Source organism: Bos javanicus, chromosome 4, assembly GCF_032452875.1.
Source record: "Bos javanicus breed banteng chromosome 4, ARS-OSU_banteng_1.0, whole genome shotgun sequence".
Taxonomy (NCBI): Eukaryota; Metazoa; Chordata; class Mammalia; order Artiodactyla; family Bovidae; genus Bos; species Bos javanicus.
In genome coordinates, this window is record NC_083871.1 from 49,304,060 (window position 1) to 49,326,718 (window position 22,659).

Here is a 22,659-nt window from a genome sequence, read left to right on the forward strand (position 1 = left end):
GTAATTACCAAGAGGAATGAAGGAAATGCACATTTATTGAGGGCCTGTTATTTAGCAAGCAATAAGAAGCCTTCACAGACGCATCTCCTAAGATCTTCAGACCACTTCTGCAAGGAATGTTATTGTCACCATTTTACTGACATAGAAACTGAGCTTGAGTAATCTTCCAATATCACACAGCAAGAGTTGAGATTGGAACCCCATTTTGCCTCATCCCAAAGCTCATGCTCTTTCTCTACTACATATATTACCTATTGGAAGCATGAGTCAGAGAAGCCCTGACGGGGAAAATGGCACATGAACAGAAGCCTTGATGGGTAGGTAGGTTTTTAAGGTGGGAGTAAGAACTGCAGATTCAGGCCTAGTATTTTTCTCAACTGAGCGACAGGTGAGTGTTAAATCTACTGTCAAAAAACTGTTTTCATGTACTAGTATGACACAGTTTGCTCAGAGTAGTGTAAAACCGCTAAACATTCTTTTAGATGTGAGCTGAACATAGATGTGGAGAGAAAAAAACAAGACATGAATCTTTTAGTAGAGGAGCGGTTGGGAGGAGCAGGCCTATAAGCTGAAAGGATATCCACTGCAAAACTGTCCTCAGAAGAGAAGGAAGGCTGCAGAGATTCTCTAGAACAAACATTCCTATCCAAATGGGTAAATACATCACCAGGCTTCAAAGGACAGAGTGGGGAAGTGCCTTCAATCAGTAATGTTCAGTCCTTGTAGTCTTGCTTCCTTCTTATTCCCCAAATCTGTCTCTGGCCGTTTCTGATAGTTTTTGGAAAGCTGGGGGCCATACTTAATAAGGCTCAGCTGTGGTAACATGTTTGGGCCATTTTAGCAGCTGGAAGGGAGAGGAGAAAGCTGGGACTGGGAGAGGCTGGAGTTCGTTAAGTCTGCTAATGATGCTTGAAGGCCACTCACTCACTTTACTCCAATAAACAAAAGTCAAAGAGCCTTGGCTAAACATCAGGCTTGCTTGGTGTGTGCATCTGTATGCTAAGAGGTCTAAAACTGCCCTACTGACCTTATTGTCAAAACCTATCTCCAATCCATATGTATAGGCAATAATGAAATCGCAGCTAACATTTAACACTCATTTAATAATGGGGCAGGTGCTATATTGTTGTCTCACTTAATCACCTCATGAAGCAATGAATATAGTAACTACTCTGGTAATAAAAACTATCATTTTATGAGGGTTTACTGGGTGCCAGTCGGTACTAAATGCTTTAGATAGAAAATAATATTTAATTCTCAAAGTAGCCCTACAGGTAGGTACTATTATCATTCCCACTTTATAAATGAAGTTAGCCAGCCACGAGATTAGGTAATCTGTCTAAAGTCTTACAGCTGTGTTGGGCTTAGAACCCAGTTTTTAACGTCCAAGTCCATATATCTATCACTACAGTCCACTACCTTTCCTATTCATATCTACTTATCAAACTTGTTCACGTTTAGTGGACACTGTCCTGATCGGTTCTCTTATTAACAGATCACTCGCACTTGCTGGCATTTTGGCCATCACAGGGAGTCTCAGGCTTTCTGGTCAATTGTTCTTACAGGTTAATAGTACTGACTTCCTCCTACCCACACTTAAGATTGGCTCATTGTTTCTGAATCTACCTTGCTGAATTGTGTTGTTTTCATAAACATAACATGCTAGGTTTTGTCTATATGCTCTTTCTGAACTGTTACTCTGAAATCTTCTTTTCAAGGCTCTCTATAATCAAACCTTATTTTTCAGTATTCCCAAACATGGACCAAAGTGAAGCTGATCACTGTTCTCTATAGAAGCTATGACATCTGTGACCTTGCTCTTTCTGGTTTGATGTGCCTCTTTCATTTCTCTTCTCACCTTCAAATGCAATCCTGTTCATCAAGATAAAGTCAGTCTACCTAACTTCCCTCAGCTCATAATTTTCTCTGAATGTAGGTAGCACTGCATTCTCCTGAAAGACACAGAATGTAATTCCATGTTTTTAATTATTTCTATAAATGCTAGGCTATATGGTTCTGCATATAGGAACCATTATTTATATGTATTTTTTCCTTCTGTGGTCTTAGGCACTACACTGTTACAATTAAAAGAGCATGTGGTTAAGACTTGGCATTTCCACTGCAGGGGGCAGGATTTGATATGTGGTTCCAGAACTAAGATTCCATAAGACTGCAGTGAGGGGAAAAAACAAAAAAAAAATTAAAGAAATGAAAGTTATTGCCCTTGATCTGCCATTGAGGAGTCTCAAGCTCTCTGACACATACATCCTATTTTTTTGTAAGTAAATAGTGCTATGTATTTAAATGCAAGGTCATCAAAACACCTTGAAGAGCACTGACTAGCAGATGTCTGTCAATAAGATGAAAATATGATATATACCTTGGTGCTTCTGATTGTCCATTACCATGATGTTTCATTTTTATAAACCTTAGGACAGTACCAAGCTATAAATTAAGTATAAATGTTGACTTTCAGTAAAATTGTGACTGCTTACAGCACAAAGGTTAGCAACAATGGATACCAGAGGGCAGTAATAAAATGTTACATACAATTTCTCTTATCATTTTTGAGGAAGAAATTAATTTGTCATATTGCCACTGTACTAGTAAAGTAAGGATATAGTTAAGGGGAAAGTGAATATAGAGCACAGATGCTACAGAAATGCATAAAAGCACGAGGTCAAATCAAATAATTTAAATGTTTACCTAACATTTTAGCAATAAGAAATCTAAACATGTGAGTTTCCTTTTAGTAAATTTTCATAACTTGATGCACCATAAAATGCTGACATAACTTCTGACTTACATATTAAATTACATAAAACACAGTTTGAAGACTTTTTAAAAAAAATTCTAATTCTTTAAATAGCATCAGCAGACACTATTATTATTCTGAACCTGGATCTGCATCAATCTGAAGTATGACTGAGTTTATGGCCATACCACCCTGAATGCAACTGATCTTGTCTGAAGGATGGTTGATAGGCTAAATATGAGGATCAAAAAAAATTAAAAAAACAAAACACTTTCTAGGTGACAACTACTTTCTTTTACACACAAAATTGGTGGAAAATGCTTGATTTTCATATCAGTATTGTATTTAGAGAAACAAGGAAGTATGGAAGAAAGGTTGTTTCCTCCAACTTGCAAAACACAAAAAATGCCCAGCAATTGAAAGCATCTTGAAAACCACTTAGGGATACAAAAACTTACATTTTAACAAAAGCAGGAGTAACTCTGAATCACAATTGTCCTTAGTTGTGAATGCACCTAAAAACTTGTTTATAAAGCTGCACAAACGGTAAGTCTTTTAAAAGATCCCACCAAAACATTCACCAAATAACACAGAACACTTACAGTATTACTCATCATTATTCTTCCAAGCTCTCACTGGTTAACTATACAGATAGAGCACAACGCTACACATAACTTGACTCCGAATTCAGCACCATGAAACCGCTTCTCTAAGAGGTCGACATAATAATCTTTAATTGATCTAGGAACTCTGGCACTGAAAGCGTGCATAACACAAGGTAATGATGTCGTCACCAAGGGACGACAAGAATAGAACCCAAATCCCTTGACTCCCCAGCTTGTGTTTTCCACTAATTGTGCTCCTTTCTACTCATTCGAGATCATCAAGTGTGAAGGGCTGGAGAAGGGAGTGGACACATGCGCCAGGGTCGCGAGGTGGAGACGGCCCAGAAGGTCCTCAGGAATCACTCTTTGGCACTTGTCTTTTGTTTCGGCTGAGAACGATGAAAGCTGCAGCAACCACCAACCCTTGGGACCAAGAACTGGAACTAGGTACTGCCCGTGGCGGTAACTTGTCTCTTCATTTTAGGCCTTTCCCCTTTTTCACGGCTCCCTCGCGGCCAGCCCTAACGTTCTCTCCCCATCCTCAGCTCTACTCCGCACTGGAGTCCCCGCTGACCTTTATTAAGAGTCGGCTGCGCCGCATCCGTCCTCCACCTGGCCCCGCGTACAGTCCTTAGGACAGGAGTTCTAGGGGGAGGGGGAGGTTTCCCTAGAAAATGAATGCTAATCAAGCGTTAGAAATGGGTTTCAACTGTTAGCAACTTGAGAGATGGGAACCGGGGTAGATACCCAAGTCAGCTCTGCGTGGGTCTGTGCAGCTCATCACGGCAAAGCAAAATGTAGACATATATGCACAGAGCTTTTCTCTCTAGCTGGTAGCCTTACACAGCTCAACCGTCCCCTAGGCAACCTCCCGCTGGAGGACGCTTTCCGGAGCGCGCGTGTTTACACTCTTCCTTGACCGGGGGTGCCGGAGAACGTAGCTCGCGGACTCTGGGGGATTCCAAACCGTTACTCCGCCCGCCGGGGTGGGGACAGCCCAACGGCTGAGCCTGCGCAGTTGGGCTAGGTCGGCACCAGGGTCCCGGCCGGGGGCACTACAAGTCCCAGAAGGCAAAGCTCCGCGCGGGGTTGGGGGTGCGGCGGTGCGGGGCGCGGCGGCCGCCTTACCTGCCGCGAGCTTAGTCCTCCGGCTACTACCGGCTCTCTCCCTCCCCCGTTCCCGTCAGTCTCCGCTCCACATTAAAAGGCTACTTCCTGTGGAAGCACAAGAGAGGAACCTTTAGCAGCCTCTACACTGACGCTCCCCGCGTACTCGCTTTTTCTCTCTCTGCCCGAACTGAGCCTGACTCCCTCACCGGAGTCGGCTAGCGGACGCAAGAGAAGGGAACTTTTGGAGGGAACCAACCTGGTTTCACCTGACCACACTTCCGCCTCCCGGGCTCCGGAAGGTACCGCGCACGCGCTCCCTGCGACTCCGGCGCGGTTGACTTCCGCTCCCACTGTGCCCTGCGAGTCGAATCATGGATCACACTGGTAAGGAGGCGGAGGCAGTGGGGGTCCAGGTTCCATGCCCCCTTGGCCGGCCGGGGACTGGTCGCCCAGCGAACATAGAGGGGTTACATTCGCCTTACAGCACTGGGGTGTGGCGGCGAGGAAGGAATGTCACAGACCCCCTTCCCGTGTCCGGCGAGGGCCTGCTACTTCCTGGCCTACCCTCGGATGTGGTACCTACAGCCTCGGTGCCGGCAACGGCAGCTCCTTCTGAGCCCGGACCCGGCACCGCGGGAGGCGCGGGCTTCGCGGAGAGGACAGAGCGCCGGCAGTTTTTCCCCTCATTTGGGGTGCTCTGCCCTACGTTATGGGGACTGGCGGGTAGAGTCTGGGAAGTCTCATTACGCTGGGAGTCGATGTGATAGAGTGGGTTAGAGACTTCCTGCTGTTTCAGTCAGATTTGGGCGGGTGCTGCGGTGGTCACTGCCTGTCGTTGTCTCTCCGGTGTTTCTTGGACTAGAGGTGGGAGAAGGGAGTCGGATATGGTTTTTGGAATGATACCGGGAGCAGCTTTTCTGCTTAAGCCTATAGCATGCCCCGCGCTTCAGCTGTGGTCCTTAACCACCACCAGTCTTGAGCTTAAAATCAAGATATTCTCATCACTTTCTCCAAGTAAGAATGACTCCATTCTTTCTTAAGTGTTTTTTGTCTTTTGCTTCCTTGCAGTTTTTGGATGTTGAATGAGTGCATTTGGAGTTAGATACTGCTCCGTTCAGTTGTATCAGCCGTATTACTAGTAAGGTGATAAAAGGCTTTTTCCCAGTATCAAGTATTAGTTAGGATTCCTCAGTCATCAACTGTCCACTTAATTTCATATATATATATATATACACACAAAGACACACATACACGTATGTATATACACATATTCTTCTAGGCCTGGAGGTGGAATGGTAAACAAGATGAACTGGGTACCTGTCCTCATGGAGGTTACGTTCTATTGGGAAAAGCACAATGAACAAGTTTTTAGAAATACAGATTATGAGGGCTTTGAAGAAGACATATGGGGCTGTGGAAAGTGAAAGCTTCAGAGATGGTGGTCAGAAGAGTCTTTTTAGGAAAGTAACATTGGTAAGCTGTGACCTGATGGATGAGAGGAATCCAGCTTGGCGTAAATCACGTGGAAAGCGTTTATAGCACGTACTAAGACTCTGAGGGAGGAAAATGAAGAGAAAACCAGTCAGCTGCACTTATGTAGAGGGAAAGAGCCCTAAGATAAGATTGGTAAGGAAGGCAGGAGTCGGGTGGTGCAAGACTTTGAAGTCCATGGTAAAGATTTGAGTGTTATTTTCAGTGCAATATGAAGCCATTGAACAGAAGTAGAGGAGGAACATAATCTCTCTTTAAAGTGTAATAGGCTGTTGTATGAAGAATGGTGTAAGAGAAGGAGGCAAGATAAATAGAAAATTTAGGAAGTGGTTGCAATAGACCAGAAGGGAAGCGTGGTTTAGTGATGGTGGCTTGGTTTACTAAAAACAGGAATGGGCAGATTCAGTGAATATTTTGGTGATAGAACTCAGGCCCTGGTGGATTGGTTTGGAGGCATATGAGAGAAAGGAAAGGTGTGTAGGGTTCTAGTTTGAGTGGTGTCCTTTACTGGAGGACTTGGGAGAAAAATACCTTTTTTTTTTTTTTAAATGGAGTAGAGGTAACAAATGGGAATCTGGCAACAAGACTTTGAACTGCTAAGTATGAGGTGTTTGTTGGGACATAGAAGGGGAGATGTCAAGTGGAAATCATAGGGCAGTTTGTTTGGAATGATTTTAAGGCGTGAGGATGGATGGGATCACTTAAGGAAAGGCAAAACAGTAGAGAAGAGGGCCTAGCAGCAGGCTCTAGGGAACTCTAGTATTTGGAGGTTTTATAGAATTGAAACCGTGAAATCTTGGTGTTAGAGAAGCAAATGTGCCACGTTAGTGAAATGTTTCTCATTTGAGCCTGTTACTGGAATTGGGAGTCGAGCACTTTTCACAGTTTATTATGTTAGGAAATTGTAATGTGGGTTGGTGTGTATCTGAGTATTTATCCTACTTTCTAAGTTAAAAGTTGCCTAAGAAAGTAAAAGTCATCCTAACATGGAAATATTCACTAATGAACTGACCACTTGAAAAAATAGTTCCTACTCAGATATCCCTGCTGCTTAGCATGAGCCTCTTTTCTTTTTTTGTTTTTTAGTTAATTTCCTTATAAGGCAGTGTCCTTAGCAGTTTCGTGTCAGAAAATGGTATTAAATGTTGTACACTGATTGTGATTACAAACCTTACAAAATATTCAAGTTTTTATGATATTCATAAATGTGAGTTTGGTAATTGAATCACAAATAAAATCATTGGGAAATGAGGACGTGCCAGATAGCCAGTAAATTGAACACATTATGTCAGGATAGGCATCTCAAAAGGAAAATTCTAATATCAAAGGATTAAAAGAGGCCCCTGGGGAGATTGATGGAACTCTTGAATGTTATGCAAAAATGACTGGTTTTGGGAATGTGCTGAAATTGTCAGTCATAAAAAGAAGGCTATCCTGTAGTATTGTAATAGAAAATTACTCTAAGAAACTGCTAATTAACAGTTGATTGAGTCTTTAGCCATTCTAAAGATTAGCACTTAGTTGTAACTGTAACCTAAATTTTGTAAAAATATTTCTTGATTCCTTTAATTCAAGATAAGATTCTGCACAAATCTTTTAAAAACCTATATAATACAGTATTCCGTATTAGGCCTTTTACAGTGGATTTCACTTCATATGAGTGGTTACCTCCTTAATTCTCACTTTCTATAATATCCAAGGACTTTTGTTGTTAGGGTTTTAGGATTTTTAGTTGTGATATTCAAAAGTATACTTTGACTCATAATAAAAACCTCCCAAGCCCCAAGATAAACCCAGAGTGATGTCACTATTAACAGCTTGAACTTGGAGTCTGAGGCAGGCTGCAAGATGTTAGAGGGCAGTAGGCTCTTGAAAGTCATAATTGTGACCTCAGATGTCTAGGGTAGTGTGAAAAGGACTTGTAGTAATGAAGTGTTGTTTCACCAAGGAAAAACCGTTCAGAGTTCTTTTACTGTCGGAAAGACAACGTTGAACTGTCTCTGATAAGTTGCTATTTTTTTAATTCATTGAAAAATCAGGAATTACCTTCTAAGCAAAAAAAAAAATCATTCTGTCATACCTTTTTGCTATTACATTGTTTGTAGGTACTTTAAACAGCTAGAGTCAAAGCAGATGAAATACATTATTATCTTTTTGCTACTTCATTGCTTGTAGATATTTAGCAACTAAATGCAACTAGAGTGAAAGCAGATGAAAGCATTATCTGATTGTTGATACACTGAGAGTTAAATCAAGTATTGATTTAATTGATTGTTGAAGTATGGAGAGTTAAATCAAGATGGATTTATCCTAGTTTAAGATTCTCAACTGTCCATGTATTCCCATTCCCATGATTTTTTTTTTTTTTGCAGGTTAGCTGTTACGAAAATAATAATAGAAAGCAGACTGAAAGATATTTAAATTAATAATTAAGGACCGATTTTGAATTTTGTTCTGTGTATTATTGAGAAAGAGTGCAAATCGATGTGTAATTCTAGTATTCTTGGAGATGATTACTGCTGGGTAGAATACTACTTCTAAATTTGACTTTAGTGAATTTAATGTGGATAGTTTGGTTATGTCTCTGATTGTGCTGTCTCCTGCAATGGCAGTTACATAGCGTTGTTCGCTAATTGTCATGTTTAAAATGTTACTGTTTTAAATTATTTGCATTTCCCACTTCAGGACATTTCCCTTTCTGTTTTTAGCAGATAAAGGTAGATATTTTCTGGATTGTAATATGTCATCATGGACTTGAAAAAAGGTGGCTTTTAATCTTAAAATAGAGTCAGTTCTATGAAATAATGCTCGTATTACTCATTGGATATGAGTAAATTTATTTCATAAGCTAGTAACAGAGACATAGAAAGTGTCAGTTGTGTAGGCCTAGTTGAAGTACAGAAGTCTTGCATCCTCCTCACCCATAATTTACCATTACAGTGCTGACTAAGAACAGCGCAGTCACCTGTGCATCTAGAAATGGTATAGTACATTAGTGTGTGTGTTTACTACTAAATTGTGTGTTAATTTTTAGTATATTCCTGACTGCTTCTTAGAAAAATTATTTTATACCGAAGAGGATAATCACATCCCTGAAACTGACTTCATTTTCAGGGTATTATTGATTTAATTCTACCATTGTCAGTGTTAGTTTTGTGTTTCCAGTTTTATTGATTATCCGGATGTAGATGCAGATTACTAAATTCATTGAGTGCCTACTTTGCATGCTTGATGGAAATGATGGTTTTCTTTCTTTTTGCTGTTCTTTCTTTACCTTTTATTCCTTCTTTAAAAAAAAATCTTACAGTTGCTAGACAGTTTCTTACCTTAGGCTGATGAAGGATTTTATGTTTCTATAAACCCCTCTGGAATTACATGGAAAATTTTATTGTCCATCCTCTTAGGGAGAGGTTCTATAGCTTTTGTCAACTTTTTAAAGGGCTCCATGTCTTAAAAAGCATTGCTTTAAGAGTTTATCCAGAATAGAGAAAATTGGTACTTGAACTTACATAGCCTAGTATTTGAAATCAGATACTGAGCCCTTCATGATGTTGGGTATATTGCTTTAATACCTGTGCCAGAATAACCTTCAAAAAGAAAACCTAAAAGAAATTACAACTTTTTTTCCTAACATAGACAATGAGTTACAAGGCACTAATAGTTCTGGATCATTGGGTGGTCTTGATGTTCGAAGACGAATTCCTATAAAGCTCATCTCCAAACAAGGGAACAAAGCCAAAGCTTCACCTCGAACTCCAAGGACTATAAACAGGATGCCTGCAAAGGCTCCAGCTGGTGATGAAGGTAATGTGTTTAACAGGTCCAAAAGTCTTTCTTTTATATCTGATTCCACCAAATAAGCCATGTGATTTTATTTACTTTTAGCCACCTCTTTTTTTATCTTAAATATTCTCTTCTTCAGTCTTTTGACTTCTCATTTTGGCATATTTTACTTTCTATCCCTTTATAAATATTTTTGATTTATTTTCTTTTGTTGTTGAAAGTAATACTATCTATTGTTTAGAAAGATCTAAACAGTATCGCAGAAAACATAATACTAAAGTAAAATTGTTCTCCCATTTTTATTCCCCCCTCAAATAATCCCTGGTATGACATTTTCATAGTTGCTTTATCACTGCCCCCCCACCCCCCACCTTTTTTGTAAGATGCATGTGAGATTCTGCCTTCTCAGTAGATTCAGATGTATCTTATTTAAGAAAATGGGCTTAGGTATTTCACTTAAGGATATACCATACTTTAACAATTTTTTTTTAACATTTTGCTGTTAGAGACAATTTTGCAGTAAATGTCCTTATTTATTTAGTATGTATATTTTGTAGAATACACACCTTAGTATGTATATTTTGAAATTTAAATTTTGCATGAATTTGGGCATTTTATAACTTGGTGGATTTAGAATTTATGCATTTTAGAATTTAATAGATTGTTGTCAAATGGTTCTTAAAAAATAGTACGTCACTTGATACTCCCACGCCAATATTGGTACTATTATCCTTTACAGATTTTTGTACTGATACACATTTCTTTAATTTATGAGTAGTGCTGTATGTTTTCATAGTATTGGTCATTTCTTTTTTCTAGGCTCTATCTGTTCATATCCTTTTCCCATTTTTTTCCTGTTTGATTGTCTTTCTCTTGATTTTTATGAGTTCTTTGTAGATTAACAAAATTGGCTTTTGTTATATGTTGTGTATATTCCCAATTTGTCTTTTGAATTTTATGTATAAAATTTTTATTGTAGAGAAGCTTGACAATTCTTTGTCTTTTGTACTGAACTTCTGGGTTTTATGTTATCCTTAGAGAGGACTTTCACCATTTCTTGAGTATAAAACAGTTTTTGTGGTCTATGGGCCAAATCCAGTGCTGTTTTTAATCAATAAAGTTGTATTGGAATACATGCATGCCCATTCTTTTACGTATTGTCTGGCTGTTTTCGGGCTTCCCAGGTGGGTCAGTGGTAAAGAATCCACCTGCCAATGCAGGAGTCTCGGGTTCGATCTCTAGGTTGGGAAGATCCCCTGGAGTAGGATATGCCAACCTGTTCCAGTGTGCTTGCTTGGAAAATCCCATGGACAGAGGAGCCTGGTGGGCTGTATATAGTCCCTGAGGTCACAAGGAGTTGGACATGACTGAGCTTAGGGCACCCAACACATGGCTGCTTTCACACTATATTGGCATAGTTGAGTAATTGCAGGTATGGCAGTATTAATTGGTCTTTGGGCAGATAAAGTTAGATAAAGTTTGCTGATCGTGGCTTTGGAACTTTTATGGATGCATATTTGGTTGTTAAAACAAAAATGGGGTGTGACTTGAAGTGGGAGGGGATGAAGAGATAACTGAGAGGAAAGGGCTAGGAAGGGGATTTTAGCTTTTTTGCATTGTTTTACTGTTACACAATAATTTATTTATACATTACTGTATAGTTATAAAAAATTATTTTAAAACTGCTGCTGCTGCTGCGTTGCTTCAGTCGTGTCCGACTCTGTGTGACCCCATAGACGTCAGCCCACCAGGCTCCCCGTCCCTGGGATTCTCCAGGCAAGAACACTGGAGTGGGTTGCCATTTCCTTCTCCAGTGCATGAAAGTGAAAAATGAAAGTGAAGTCGCTCAGTCGTGTCTGACTCTTAGTGACCCCATGGACTGCAGCCTACCAGGCTTCTCTGGCCATGGGATTTTCCAGGCAAGAGTACTGGAGTGGGGTGCCATTGCCTTCTCCATTTTAAAACTAGAAAGGCCAAAGACAGAGTACCCTAGGTTACTGATGGAGCAGCAGCTGCTGCTTTGTTATCTATACAGATATATGTATAGTTTAATGATGGGAGTATAGGTTGAACCACTCTGGATAATGATAATGTACTGGTGATTTTCTTAGTTCTTGTTCTGCTCAATAATTTTCTGAGTTTTAGATAAGTAGAAAAATTAATTTTCCTTATTTTGAGTTTTTGATGACAGCAGCTTTTATAAGCTATAAATGGGCCATCTAAGAGCCTAGGGTCACTCAGATGTAACTTAGAAGAACTCTACATTGGTGTTGCAGGTAATTAGATAGCAGTACACTGGTGTATCAGTATCAGCCTCAAGAAATTATTGCATCTGTGCCTGTGTGTCTGTCTGCAGATGTTAACCAGTTCTAGGGCCAAAAGTTGTGAGAAGCCTGGCATATTGGAGGGATAGATTTGTCTTCTCAGCTTTACTTTAGGTAATTGAATTCTGCTTAGAATCCCCATCAGACTGTTCACTGATTTTCTTTTCTTTTGTATAAGATGAGAGGATTGCCATCAACTTTTTAATCAGGTCAGAGAAATTGAGCATATTTGATCTTCATCTTGAACTTTATTGATACATACAGTGTAGGGGAGGAGACTTGTAGATAGGATATAAATTTTGCTATTTGGGTGAATAAGAAAGGTTTTAATTGAAATGATGAAGTATGAGTATGTTGAGGTTTCTAAAATCAGGTTCAATTTAAAGTTGAAGAAGAGGTTACCTAATTTTCTAAGTGATAAGAAGAAAGCCTGCAGAATTCTTTGTTAATCCTTTGGCACTAATACCAGTTACAATGTAATATCACTTTTATAGATTATCAGAATAAATGACAATCAGTATCTTGTGTAATAATCATGATGATAATTATTAGTAGTTTTATACCAGAAATAGTCTGGTGGGTTAATATGAGCCCTTGAATAGGAGTGAAGAGATCAGAGGTCCATTCCTAGCTCCGCTTCTGTGTGTTGTTATGGTCTCCAGTACTGCAATATTCTCAGGCATGAGAATTGGACTGCATGGGTCCCAGGATCATTTCTAGCAGTTGTTTAGTAAGACTTGATTATGCTGTTCTTAGAGGAGCTTTGAAAGGTGTCAGTGAACAGGTCTATTTTGTCCATGTAAAATACAGGTCTATGTACCTGTATTTCCAAAATGAAATTTGAGATGTAAAAAGTTAATAGGTAACATTTTGTTTTCTCAGAAGGATTTGATTATAATGAAGAAGAACGGTATGACTGTAAAGGGGGTGAACTGTTTGGAAATCAACGAAGATTTCCTGGACACCTTTTTTGGGACTTTCAGGTATAAGTAAAAATAAAAAAATTTATTAGAACAATGAAATATTTTAAATACTTTATTAGGACAATTTAGATTGCATAAAGAATAGTGCGAACTTTTATTATAATTATATCTTTCATTACCCATAAATCGTTTGTTAATGCCCTATTTCACTGTTTCCAAAAATAATCTGAAGTAATTTTCAGTGATGTCAAGTAAAATCAATAAGTAATAACACTGTCACAGGGGGAAAAAACCCAAAACTGATGGTTGCCCAAATAATGTGGCATATGTGGGAATTATATCAAGAGATCTTCATTTCTAATTGTTTTAGTAACTTCTATACTAATTCATTGTGTAATTTATAGACATAATTTTTAGAAATGCTTAAGGAAATTTTAATTATTTCAACAGATAAACATCTTAGGTGAAAAGGATGATACTCCAGTTCATTTCTGTGACAAATGTGGATTACCTATTAAAATTTATGGGCGAATGGTAAGTATAACTAAGTTAAATTCTGTTTTTATAAATTTATATATTTGTGTAGAGATGAGGACTCTGAAATTTAAGTAGATAGATTTATTATTGTTTAACAATAAAGTTTATAACGAATAAGTATAAAATAGCTAAGGAACATTTGGGGATAATATGCATTTAAAGAATTATCTTGACAGATTCTTGGATTGCTTGTAAAAAATTAAGGAAACTAATTTCTTTGGATGGTTTGATCCTTAAGGAAAAAAAAATTTTTTCTTTAATAGAATAAAATCAGTATTTCTAAAGGCTAAAATTTTTAATATAGAACTGAATTAAATATTATTTATGATTTCTGAGTATTGAATTCTAAGCACTTAAAATACAGCCCCAACTGTAATTTTATAGTAATTTTGATAATATAAAAAGATAGTTTTACATTTTTGTTGGAAAAAGTTGAATTTACTGTTAAATCTGTGGTGGTAGAAGCTGTGGATTCTGCACTGTTGCTTTGCTGTGTGGCATAACTAAATAACAGTAATGAATTATGAGTTCTAAAATAGTGTAACATTATTTTACTGTGTCCTTCTGATTTATTTTTAAATATATGTAAGTTCATTAACTTAAGACTACCAGGGAAGAAGCCTGCTTATATTAAATGTAGAAGATACTTGTTCTTTCACTGCCATGAAATACTTTCTGGAGATAACAGGATTAGGTGAAACATTGTACAGTATTCTTCAGGAGCTTTTAACCTGTAGGGACCATGAATGTGCATGTATATGTTTTTTTGGGGAAAGGGCCAAAGTTTTCATTGCATTCTCACAAAGAGCTTTGTGACTGAAAAAGGTTAACTGTTGCTTTTATGTAATTAGTACTTAATAAATGTTCATTTTAACCAACAGTTCTCAAGTGCCTTCTATGTCTAGGTCACTGCACTCACTGTTGCTTTTTATCGAAGTATTTTAATTTGCTCTAGAATATTAACTGTAACGTGTCTCTGTTCGCAGATTCCATGCAAGCATGTGTTTTGCTATGACTGTGCTATTTTACATGAAAAAAAGGGAGATAAGATGTGTCCGGGGTAAGATCATCATTAAATTTTTAAATAATAAGGATTGTGATATAATGATTTATGATCTAGGTTAAAGGTGAGGGTATGATATAGACCAGTGGCAAGATGTCAAGTGTGTAGACCTGGCTAATGTTTCTCTGTGAGCCAAGAGTTGACTATAACCTTCTCCTTAGGATAGGGCTAATTAGCTATTATCAGTTAATTCACATTGGCCAAAATAACAATAATAAATACATCACAAAGTTAGCATTGTAAACCTAAAATATTTTCTCATTTTAATGGGATGCTAGAGAGGTAGTATCACGTAGTGATTTAGAGCAAAGACTCTGGAATTAGAATTACTGGATTCAAATCTCTGTTTTGTGATTTATTAACTATGTCACATAGACGATTTCTTTATCTGTAAAATGGAGCTAAGAATAGTACTTACCTCCCTGGGTTATTATTAGAAGTAAATGAGTAGCAGATAGCAAGTACTATGTAAGTATAAACTTTTATTTATTGACTTCAAATCTGATTATGTCTTTTTTTTTTTTTTTTTATTTTTAAACTTTACATAATTGTATTAGTTTTGCCAAATATCAAAATGAATCCATCACAGGTATACATGTGTTCCCCATCCTGAACCCTCCTCCCTCCTCCCTCCCCATACCATCCCTCTGGGTCGTCCCAGTGCACTAGCCCCAAGCATCCAGTATCGTGCATCGAACCTGGACTGGCATCTCGTTTCATACATGATATTTTACATGTTTCAATGCCTTTCTCCCCTGATTATGTCTTGAGTACATCTTAGAACACCTTCATGTTCTAAGACAGGCTCAGACACGTTAAGATCATCGGGAGGTGTTGATCAATAGTGATCTGTTTGGGAATGGTCTTAAAGGATCCAGAATAAACTATGAATTTTTATATCAATTCAGAACCCCTGATAGAAGATTTAAGAAAAATTTTGAGAGAAACTTCTTTGGAACAACTGTAGGCTTTCTAGGTCACTTATAACCTAAGTTAGAACCTATCCCAAGGGTTGTAGTATTAGTTGATAACAAAATTGTGGACAGTTGTAAGGGATAATTTTCTTTTATGGTGTAGGAAGATTGGCATCTGTGGGAGAGAATGAATGATTCATTAACAAACCAGTAAGAACTAATTCTCTTAGCATATTTTATTAGCCCTTTAAAGTCACATTAATTTTATAGTGTGAGTTTAAAGAATATTTTCTCAATATAATTATAATTCAAAAGAATTAGGAAATTGAAAGTGCATATTCACTATTTGCCTCATTTTCTGTAGTGCCTAATTTTCCAACACAGTGTACACCCACTTAAATTCTATAGTAAATTTGATTGCCTCATTGAGATAAGGGATTTTGGATGTTGTAAAACACCACGTAGAGGACATCAGAAGGTTTTCTCTTTTATGTAAGTGTTTTGATGTTAATATTTAAAAGGGAATTTAGTTTTCAAGTTTTTCAGTGTAACTTCAGTAGGCATATCACTGGTTGGCTGTTAGGGATATTAAAACATAAGCTTATCTGGATTAACAGACCTGGGTCAGAAAGTGAAGAAATGACAACCCAAATTAATGTAAATATTATATACTAATGCTTAAGCATCACCCAAAGAAATGCCCCCCACCTCCCAATCCTGTTACTGTGGAGCTATTTCAGAGTTTACAGCAAATTAGAAGCAAAAAATTAGAAGTGTGCCAAATGGCCACTAAAGGGAGGCCTTCTAAGTATGAAGTAGTAGTACCAGCCTTCAGTGAGGAAGGAACACCACCACCACTCAAAATCAAGAATATGGAGCCATTTGATACAGGTCATATGACCTGGCCTGCATATTCAATGATGATAGCTTATACATGTTTAGTGCTTAACTAATCATTAAGTCCTGTCATTTTCACTGTTTCATTGATGTTTCAAACGTTCTTTTAACTAGTTCAGTTCAGTCGCTCAGTTGTGTCCGACTCTCTGCAACCCCATGAATCGCAGCACTCCCGGCCTCCCTGTCCATCACCAACTCCCGGAGTTCACCCAGACTCAGGTCCATCGAGTCAGTGATGCCATCCAGCCATCTCATCCTCTGTCATCCCCTTCTCCTCCTGCCCCCAATCCCTCCCAGCATCAGAGTCTTTTCCAATGAGTCAACTCTTCGCATGAGGTGGCCAAAGTACTGGAGTTTCAGCTTTAGCATCATTCCTTCCAAAGAAATCCCAGGGCTGATCTCCTTCAGAATGTACTGGTTGGATCGCCTTGCAGTCCAAGGGACTCTGAAGAGTCTTCTCCAATACCACACAAAAGCATCAACTCTTTGGCACTCAGCCTTCTTTACAGTCCAACTCTCACATCCATACATGACCACAGGAAAAACCATAGCCTTGACTAGACGGACCTTTGTTGGCAAAGTAATGTCTCTGCTTTTGAATATGCTATCTAGGTTGGTTATAACTTTCCTTCCAAGGAGTAAGCGTCTTTTAACTAGGGTGAAGTCTATATAAAAGCATTATGAGTTAAGGTTAGATGTTATAACCCATTTTACAGATAAAGAAATAAAGTTTAAATAACTTCTCCAAGATCTCAGAGCCAATATACTAGATCCCAGTTCCAATTCCTAGTTCAGTCTTCTTTCTATTGTTTCAAGAAGCCTTCTAAAGGCAAAAGTGGATTAAAAAATAGTGAATGAAGAAGAATAGTTACCATTTGACCCTGACTCATTAAGAAAATAATTGAGTTAAATTTAGTGTTTATAATTTAGAAAAGTAGGAGTGTGTAATACTTCGTATTAGTAAATTTGACAATTCAGGAAGACCCCCCTCCTTGAAAGGACTCTTGGCATTCATGGTTTGAATTTAAAATATTGTTTAATATTAAGAACCTTGATGGTTAGGATGATCCTGTTTATTTTTGTAGTTCTTGCAACACCTTTCACTTAGTATCTTCTACTTAGTATTATTTGCTCAGAAAATTGCTTACTGGTCAATAAATACTCTACAAGTTTGCATTTTGTGATTCTGACAAGATCCTTTGGTTTGCCCTTCTTGGAGTTTTGGGGGTTTTTGCACACAGATTCAAAACATAGAATTGTTTGTGAAATCAGATAAATTCTAAATCTTGGTAAGAAAAGGGTTTTGCTTCAAACATACTCTGTTTGATAAACACTTAAAATTTTTTTCTTAAGAGTTTTGATGTTGACAGAAATGCTGATGCTTAATAGCAAACAGACCACAAAGTGGAAAAGATTAAAGGTTCACTTACATTAACTATAACTTTTAATTGTGAACTTTTTGCAGAGTTTTCCATAATAAAATTTAAAACTAGTCATATCTTTGAAATTTAGTGCATTGTTTTTATAGTCTGTTTTTAGTAAATCAAACTTTTTTCCCTTCTAATTTAGCTGTAGTGATCCTGTGCAGCGAATTGAGCAGTGTACACGAGGTTCTCTCTTCATGTGTAGCATTGTTCAAGGGTGCAAGAGAACATACTTGTCTCAGAGAGACTTACAGGCTCATATCAACCACCGCCATATGAGAGCTGGAAAACCTGTTACCCGGGCTTCACTTGAAAATGTTCATCCTCCTCCTATTGCCCCACCACCAGCTGAAATCCCCGATCGTTTTATCATGCCGCCAGACAAGCACCATATGAGCCATATTCCGCCAAAGCAGCACATCATGATGCCACCACCTCCTTTGCAACATGTGCCCCACGAGCACTATAATCAGCCACATGAGGATATTCGTGCTCCTCCAGCTGAATTGTCCATGGCTCCACCTCCACCTCGCTCAGTCAGTCAGGAAACCTTTCGTATTTCAACAAGAAAACACAGCAATTTAATAACTGTCCCTATTCAGGATGACTCAAATCCAGGTGCTAGAGAACCACCACCTCCTGCCCCCGCACCTGCTCACCATCATCCTGAATATCAGGGTCAACCAGTGGTCTCGCACCCTCATCATATTATGCCTCCACAGCAACATTATGCACCACCCCCACCTCCTCCACCACCAATAAGCCATCCAATGCCACATCCTCCCCAGGCCGCAGGTACTCCTCACTTGGTGTATAGCCAAGCTCCACCTCCACCAATGACCTCTGCTCCACCACCAATTACCCCTCCCCCTGGACATATTATTGCCCAGATGCCACCTTATATGAATCATCCTCCTCCAGGACCTCCCCCACCTCAACATGGTGGTCCACCTGTAACTGCACCCCCTCCTCACCATTACAACCCCAACTCTTTACCCCAGTTCACTGAAGATCAAGGAACTCTGAGCCCTCCATTTACACAACCAGGGGGAATGAGTCCTGGTATATGGCCTGCACCAAGAGGGCCACCTCCTCCTCCACGAATGCAGGGTCCGCCTTCTCAAACCCCACTACCTGGACCACATCATCCAGATCAGACAAGATATAGACCGTATTACCAATGATAATAGTATTCTGAACTGATGATATGATGAGGAAACAAAACTTATATGTATAGTCAATCTTTTCTTTAAGCTTTGACTGTTCGGGGAAGGAAAAGCGCCTCTTACTGAGGTGGCTGTACAACACTTAGGGTCTTGTCTCTTAAAATGGTTTTAAATCTTGACCTTAGGATTGATTTCAAGTACTATACTGTAGTGCAGTTAAGTGGCTCAGTTGAGCACAGCTATATTTTAAGAACTTTGTTCCCCTAGTGTGGTAAATTGACCCAGAGGTAACCATTTGTAAGAAGAAAAAAAATTGAAAACATTTTTCCATTGTTACACTTTCAAAAGTACGTCCTTTGTTAAACCCAATGTTTAAGTTTTTCTTGTGATACATTTTGTTAACCTGTGTAAAAAGGATTAAACTTCAATATGGTTGTAAAAATGCTATTTTTATGTGAACTTAAGTGCAGCCACATACTGTTTTTTAAACCATATGTTTTACCACTAATTTCCCAAAGTTACAATAAAATCCTAAAAGTAAAAATCTAATAGAAATTTACTGTAAGGCAGACTGTTAAATGGTAGAAAATTATTTCACATTTTAGGCACTGAAATTTTGAGGTATATTAGGTATATAATGCACTTCACTTGGATGCCTTTTCATTTATAGGCAGCCTCAGGAGCACCAAAATACATTGAAATTCCAGTACTAAGAATATTTATGTCTGTAATGTTAAGAGGCATTGCTTATATTTTTGGAAAGATAGGGCCAAAGTAATCAACTCTGTAGGCTCCAAGCTGTTGGGGATGCTGTTACTCATTAATGCTTTTTACCGAATGGTTGGAGTCATATGATGCATCACACTTTAATTAACCTTAAGTAACATTTTATAGAACTGTATAAGTGGTATTCTTTAGATGAAGTGTGTTCCTCTCTGCTCATTGTCTGAAACTAAATATTTAGGGCTGAATAGGCTTTATGTAATTCCTCATTTCATGGTAGAATTTGATCCTGTACTTAAGTGGATTCTTGTTTATTGGGTTTTAAAGTATAATTTGAATGCCATGGAGGAATTTGAATACTGTATTAATGAAGGATGTTCTTGTAATCACATACTTGCGTTGCTCAGGTTTCATTACTGTATAAGGTGTTTTTCTCTAACTTAACTATTACTGACTTCCTGTTTCTTTTATTGGTTAAGCAGTCTAAAACTTGGAACATTTTTTTAGCAGAGTCAACAGTGAAGACTACCAGATGATTTTGTATTGAAGAGAAAAGTAATGTCTAAATTGTGAATTTCAATGCATTATAAGGTGCCTTCGGAGTCAGCTTTTGCATTATAGGGGCTTGTTACAGTCCAGCTAAGATGACCACTTACAGTTTATACAGAATTCATATGTATAAATCAACATTCTTGGGATATTACTATATATCCTTTGAATACACCCCTGTGAAGTACTTCCTCCCCCCCCAAAATGGTGCATAACATAAACATGAAATGTGTAGTATACAGATACCGTTTATTATTAAATAGTTTATAGTGTATAAATTTAGAACATTTCTTTTTGACAAGAGGTGAACTGATGGCTAATTTACCATTTAATTCTGTCAGAAACAGGCAAAGCAGTTTCTCACTTTGGATAACTGATACAAAGTCATCTATAAATTTAGAGCTGAAATAATATAAATGGCCCTTTCAACCATGACCAGCTGAAAATAATACACTTTTTTTTTGAGTGAAAGTACGTGATTTTTCACACCTAGCAATTTGAGAGTTCAGTGTTAATGTGGTGTTTCTAATGAGAAATTGTTATTAGAAGCATAGGAGTGAAATAGTGTGAAATGGTGGTGAGTGTGTCTATCATATTACTGTAGGTACTTGGACTGGTGCAAACTTGATTACCTTTAATGGCCCTTTTTAGGAGCTGTTAAAATATTATTGAAAATTCAGTACCAATAGTTTGGTTTCATGTAATAGGAAATAACAAAACTCACTTTAAAGCTTCTCAGCTATTTATGAAGAGCTCACCTGACTTAATTGAAATTCACTAGAATGTATTGAACAAAAAAATGTTATCACGGTAAAATTCCACATGTTAAGTCTTGTAGGCTTTAAAATATTTGGTTAGGTTTAAGAAATATGTGTTATGCAGGGAGGCAGTTCAGATGAATGTGTTGTAGCAGACAGTTTTTTTTTTTTTTAATGGTGTTAGACTTGAATTCATCTAGTTATTGTTTGAATGAGGGTGGGTGGGTAGAAGGATAACAAAATTACTGTTAGTGTTTCTTTCCTTAAGGAAAAAGATGTGAATCCCAGCCTTATTTCAGGGAAGCCTTTGAAGCTATGATGGACGTAAGTCTAAATTAAATGTATGTATGTTTCATTATATTGCTCTTAAAAGACTACTGAGGTGGCAGTTTAATTCTTAAAAACAATAAAATGAAAGCATAAATACTATTTTGCCTAGGTGAGTTTTTACCTAATGATGACACATTTGGGAGACTGCAGAATTTTCCACGTCGATACAACTTTTACAGCAAAATTTCACGTTTTGGGAGATTAAAACCAGCAAGGTGAACGTTAATATTTCTAAAGTGGCATGCTTGTTCAGAGTATAATATATAGTATTGGAGAAAATTATCAGTTGCAAAGATTGTAAGAAACTACTTAATATTCATTTTGCCCTGTAAAAAACCACTTGCTCAAGTTATTGTATAAGAGACTAACACTAAAACGCAAATGGAAAAGATAATTTGACCGTATTTTTAAACTTGAAATAGGTCATTTTATGATATGAAGTATACAGAGCTGCTTTTGGCTTTGTTCTGATGTACTCGAAGGGTATCTTTCATACGTCTTTTTGGAAAAACCATGTAAACTTATTTTTGAAAAAGCGTTAATGGAAAAAAAAAGTATGTGGAAAAATCTCAAGTACCTGAAACCAAAATACACTTTTCTGATTATTAGATCAACCATCAAATTGGTATATTGATGTTAATTGAGGCTTGACATAATCATACTATATTCTAACTGAAGTGGATTTATTTTTCTTTACTGGTTTGTAATTGTAATCTGTTCAGTTGTGGCCTAGACCAAGCAGACTTTACGTACTACAATATATGCACGATCTAATAAAGCAATATTGGATATACTAGACTTAAAGGGGAAAGAGAGGTAAGCCAGGTAAAATACTTGGTAATAATACTAATAAAAATATTTGAATTTTCAAACATTTTTTGTTTTGATTCATGCCCCTTCAGTTTTCTAACTTTGAGGGGAAAACCGTTAAGGCAGAATTGTTAAAGCAACATTTTAATATTAAACTTTAATTTCCTCATCTCCCATTTGAAATTTTAGGCATTACAGAATCACAGGATTTAAATGAACAGTGGTGGGTCATGAGTTTTTATCACTTGGGCAGGACCGCGTCTTTCTAAAAATCTAGCCTATGTCTTCAGAATATCCTTTTTCTAGTCTAAGTTAGTTGTAAGCACCAACTTTAATACTGTATTTAAGTCTATTTCTTATTAATCTAGTCTTTTTTGGTGGCTCAGTCGGTAAAGAGTCTGCCTACTATGTGGGAGACCCAGGTTCAATCCCTAGGTTGGGAAGATTCCCTGGAGAAGGAAATGGCAACCCACTCCAGTATTCTTGCCTGGAGAATC

The 22,659-nt window shown here is 37.8% G+C and overlaps 1 protein-coding gene and 1 long non-coding RNA gene across 6 annotated transcripts; one reads left to right on the forward strand and one right to left on the reverse strand.

The window, feature by feature from the left end:
* Positions 1–17: 17 nt before the first annotated feature.
* LOC133246061 (uncharacterized) lies at positions 18–4,556 on the reverse strand. Its single transcript, XR_009735887.1, has 2 exons — positions 4,489–4,556; positions 18–4,027 (listed from the first exon to the last, which is right to left on the reverse strand). It is a non-coding gene; the product is annotated as an uncharacterized LOC133246061 (long non-coding RNA).
* On the forward strand, positions 3,421–22,226 carry CBLL1 (Cbl proto-oncogene like 1). 5 transcript variants are annotated; one of them, XM_061413998.1, is made up of 6 exons: positions 3,421–3,807; positions 9,598–9,765; positions 12,951–13,051; positions 13,442–13,525; positions 14,515–14,588; positions 17,972–22,226. In XM_061413998.1, the coding sequence occupies exons 1-6, from the start codon at positions 3,759–3,761 to the stop codon at positions 19,008–19,010; spliced, it is 1,515 nt and encodes a 504-aa protein (XP_061269982.1). In that variant the 5' UTR covers positions 3,421–3,758; the 3' UTR covers positions 19,011–22,226. The 5 variants fall into 5 exon arrangements, with proteins under 5 accessions (XP_061269982.1, XP_061269983.1, XP_061269984.1 ...); XM_061413999.1 differs by lacking the exon at positions 3,421–3,807 and adding an exon at positions 4,742–4,854; XM_061414000.1 differs by lacking the exon at positions 3,421–3,807 and adding an exon at positions 4,742–4,854 and having other exon boundaries at positions 12,954–13,051.
* Positions 22,227–22,659: the final 433 nt, after the last annotated feature.